Source organism: Tupaia chinensis, unplaced genomic scaffold (assembly GCF_000334495.1).
Source record: "Tupaia chinensis unplaced genomic scaffold, TupChi_1.0 Scaffold000168_1, whole genome shotgun sequence".
NCBI lineage: Eukaryota > Metazoa > Chordata > Mammalia > Scandentia > Tupaiidae > Tupaia > Tupaia belangeri.
In genome coordinates this window covers 2,293,020-2,296,097 of record NW_006159643.1, presented here as the reverse complement: position 1 = coordinate 2,296,097, position 3,078 = coordinate 2,293,020, and the positions used below count along the sequence as shown (strand labels likewise).

The following is a 3,078-nucleotide window of genomic DNA, read 5'->3' as shown; positions in this document are numbered from 1 at the left end:
GCACATACCCTCTAACAAAAATCCCTCTTAATAAAAAGGAAAGGAGAGACTAGTAGATGGCTTAATGGTTATGTCGCTGGACTACCATGTAGTCAACTGCAGTTTGAGTCCCAGAGCTGGCAGCTTAAAACTCATGGGGCCAGCAGTTAGCGTAATGACTATGTCGCTGGACTCCCATGTAGTCGACCATGGTTCGAGTCCCGGACCCGGTGGCTTAAACTTACGCCGGGCACATATGTGTGCATGCCCAAGATCCCGAGAGGAGAATGGAGAAGGGATTGTGGCGTGGCCATCCCCCCTGGGGGGTGATTTATCTCTTTCTATCTCTCTGTCTCTCTCTGTCTTTCTGGCGAGTGCACACACCCTGTAGCAAAAACCTCTCAAAAAAACAAACAAACAAACAAACAAACAAACAAAAAACACCTCATTCCAGGCACATGTGCATGCATGCACAAGATCCTTAAAGGAGAGAGTGGAAACGAAGAGACTGTGATGTGGCCTTCCCTTCTGGGGGATGATTTCTTGCTTTCTTCCTGTCTGTCTTTCCAAAGTGAGTGCACATGCCCTATAGCAAAAATCTCTAAAACAAAGAAAAGAAAAAGAAACATCATCATCTTTGCTAAAACATATTTTTACTAGTTTGTATTGTGATAGGCACTTTAGAATATAGGTAGTTTCCTGTTGGGTTTGTTGACAAATCCCCACTTCTATCTTTTGATACTTACTTCCTTGTGGACGTCTTTGTCCTTTATTTAAGAAGGGGAGAGAACTTAATAATCATTGTACTTACATTTTAGTTCAAGAAACATTCCAGATTAAATATACTCTAAGAGAAAAATACCAGGAAATTGGGTGAATGTCAAGTCATTGTTTTTAACACTTTGGGGGCGGAGGACTATTATTTGGAGAAGATGCTTTAGTATTCTGTAGAAATACACTAGCCTTATTTTAATTTGCTGAAGAAAAGCCTAGATCTTAACTGGACCTCTTGCTAGTTTTGCACATTCCTGTCCAAAGGTAATTTTTATAAGAGGCACTCTGGAAACATTTGCTGAATAGCCTTGATGGAATTTAATTGACCAAAATGTACACCTCATCAAACTGTCTGCTCAGAAAGCACACTTGGGGTTCTCTACAATTGCAATGCTTTGTTCATTTTTCTGAATGTACTTTACAGGCTACTTCAACATGAATGGGAAGAAAGCAATGTTCAGATTCTGAAACTTCAAGCCAAGATGTTTACATATAATATCCCAACATGCCTGGCCACCTGGAAAATGTAATGCAACAATCATGTACATATTTTTAGCTATTGCTTTTATTTGTAAGGTTTGCTCCAGACAGGTAAATTTGAAATGACATCTATTTTTTTTCCCTATCAGACAGATCTCTACTCTAATTTAGATTTGTTTTTGACACTTGCTGAGGTTTCATACCAAGAGTGAGTGAGTGCTTAGTAACAGTAGCCTTAGTAACAAAAGCAAAATGGATAGATTTAATTTTCCTTGAAGGAGTACATTTTAGATAACAATACTGTTATAAAATAGATCTGTTAAGACATTTTAAGACCATCTCTTTTGAAATATGGGATTTCATTCCTATTATAGTTCAATTTCTTTTTTCTTTTAAAGGTTTTAGTGCCAGGTATTTTTCACTAGTAATCATGAGTTTTCTTTTTTCTTTTTTAAATGAACGTTATTTATGTTCAAAACACTGGTCTGCTTTATTCTTATAAAGTTGATAAAACTTGTTTAATTTTTCTTTTCACTATAGGTTACACTCCTTGGAATTTTAGCCTGTTACTTTCAGGAAGTTTTGTACTCAGATTCCCACAGTCAGTATTCTGCCAGTGGTGATACTTCATTTTTTTTCAAAGATATATAAATTTTTCTTTTCCCTTTTCTATATTCCTTTTTTTTCCCTTAGAGCCATTGCTGCTGAGATTGTTCTAAAGGGGCAAAGAGAGGTAAGCCATGATTGACTATCACATGGGTCACTTTTTTTTCTAAAAAAAAAAAAAGGTTTTATTTTGTTGACTTCTCAATTTAAAAGGATTAAATTATAGAAGTTAACATTCCAAGAACTGTATATATTTGGAAACCTTAAAACCCAGTGTAACCACTTTGTCCTGAATATTAGTGTGAAGTACCATTCTTTAAGCAGATATGATTATGGAGGTATTTTTCATCATGTTCTGATGGAATTGTGTGTGTATCTATTTTATAGGTCCACCGTTTATATCAGAGAGCCTTACAGAAGTTACCTCTTTGTGCATCCCTGTGGAAAGATGTAATACTTTTTATCTTTTATTTTATCTTGATGTTTTTCTATAAATTTTCTGCATGTGCCATATCCATTGATGTGGTAATGCTCGGACTCTAGCTAAGTCTTACTTCTATGCTTCCCTGTCTTTTGCAGCAACTCTTGTTTGAAGCATCAGAAGGAGGTAAAACTGATAACCTGAGAAAACTAGTTTCCAAGTGCCAAGAAATTGGAGTCAGCCTAAATGAGCTCTTAAATTTAAACAGTAACAAAACAGAAAGCAAGAATCACTGAACATTGGGTGCAGTCAGTTCTAAGTCCTTATAATAATTGCCAAAATTATTTGAATGATTCTTCAAGATTAGGCTGATCCCTGGCTAAGGTCTGTGTAAAGCAGACAAGCATTATTGATCATATCAAGTCCCCTGCAATATCCTATCCTCAAACCGGAAGCAATGAACATGATCCTCTTCAGTTGGATAAATGAACTTCCTGTTTGGCCTGCTTCTAGGCCCTGCCAGATTCTCATAACATCATGTACGTAAGTATAGTTCCTCAAAGTGACTGACGTTTATTTTAATTTTCTTTGTTTTTGTTTTGTTTTTTACTTTCCCCTTTTCTTTACGTTGTGCTATTCCTGATTCACTTGACACTCTCTGATGCCTGAGAGATTCTTGTTTGGGATTTAATTTCCAGGGCTGTGTTTACAGTAAAAAAGCAGGCAGTCCCTTTTAGTTCTTCTTTTTTAAATCTTTTGAGATTCTTCATTTCAGGATTTAAAACTTAACAGTCCATCTTAAGGAAAGTGTAACTGCC

General features: G+C 36.3%; 1 protein-coding gene across 1 annotated transcript; it reads left to right on the top strand.

The window, feature by feature from the left end:
- Nucleotides 1-381: 381 nt before the first annotated feature.
- On the top strand, nt 382-2,798 carry LOC102478107 (zinc finger C3H1 domain-containing protein-like). Its single transcript, XM_006146188.3, has 4 exons — nt 382-1,279; nt 1,927-1,966; nt 2,227-2,289; nt 2,419-2,798. The coding sequence occupies exons 1-4, from the start codon at nt 1,236-1,238 to the stop codon at nt 2,554-2,556; spliced, it is 285 nt and encodes a 94-aa protein (XP_006146250.1). The 5' UTR covers nt 382-1,235; the 3' UTR covers nt 2,557-2,798.
- The last annotated feature ends 280 nt before the right edge of the window (nt 2,799-3,078 follow it).

Bases quoted from the DNA above. Each gene is read 5' to 3' on its own strand.
- LOC102478107 (XM_006146188.3), top strand. From the start codon at position 1,236: ATGTTTACATATAATATCCCAACATGCCTGGCCACCTGGAAAAT. The intron at 1,280-1,926 runs GTAATGCAACAA...TTTTTCCCTTAG, and splicing joins TGCCTGGCCACCTGGAAAAT to AGCCATTGCTGCTGAGATTG. The intron at 1,967-2,226 runs GTAAGCCATGAT...TCTATTTTATAG, and splicing joins TTCTAAAGGGGCAAAGAGAG to GTCCACCGTTTATATCAGAG.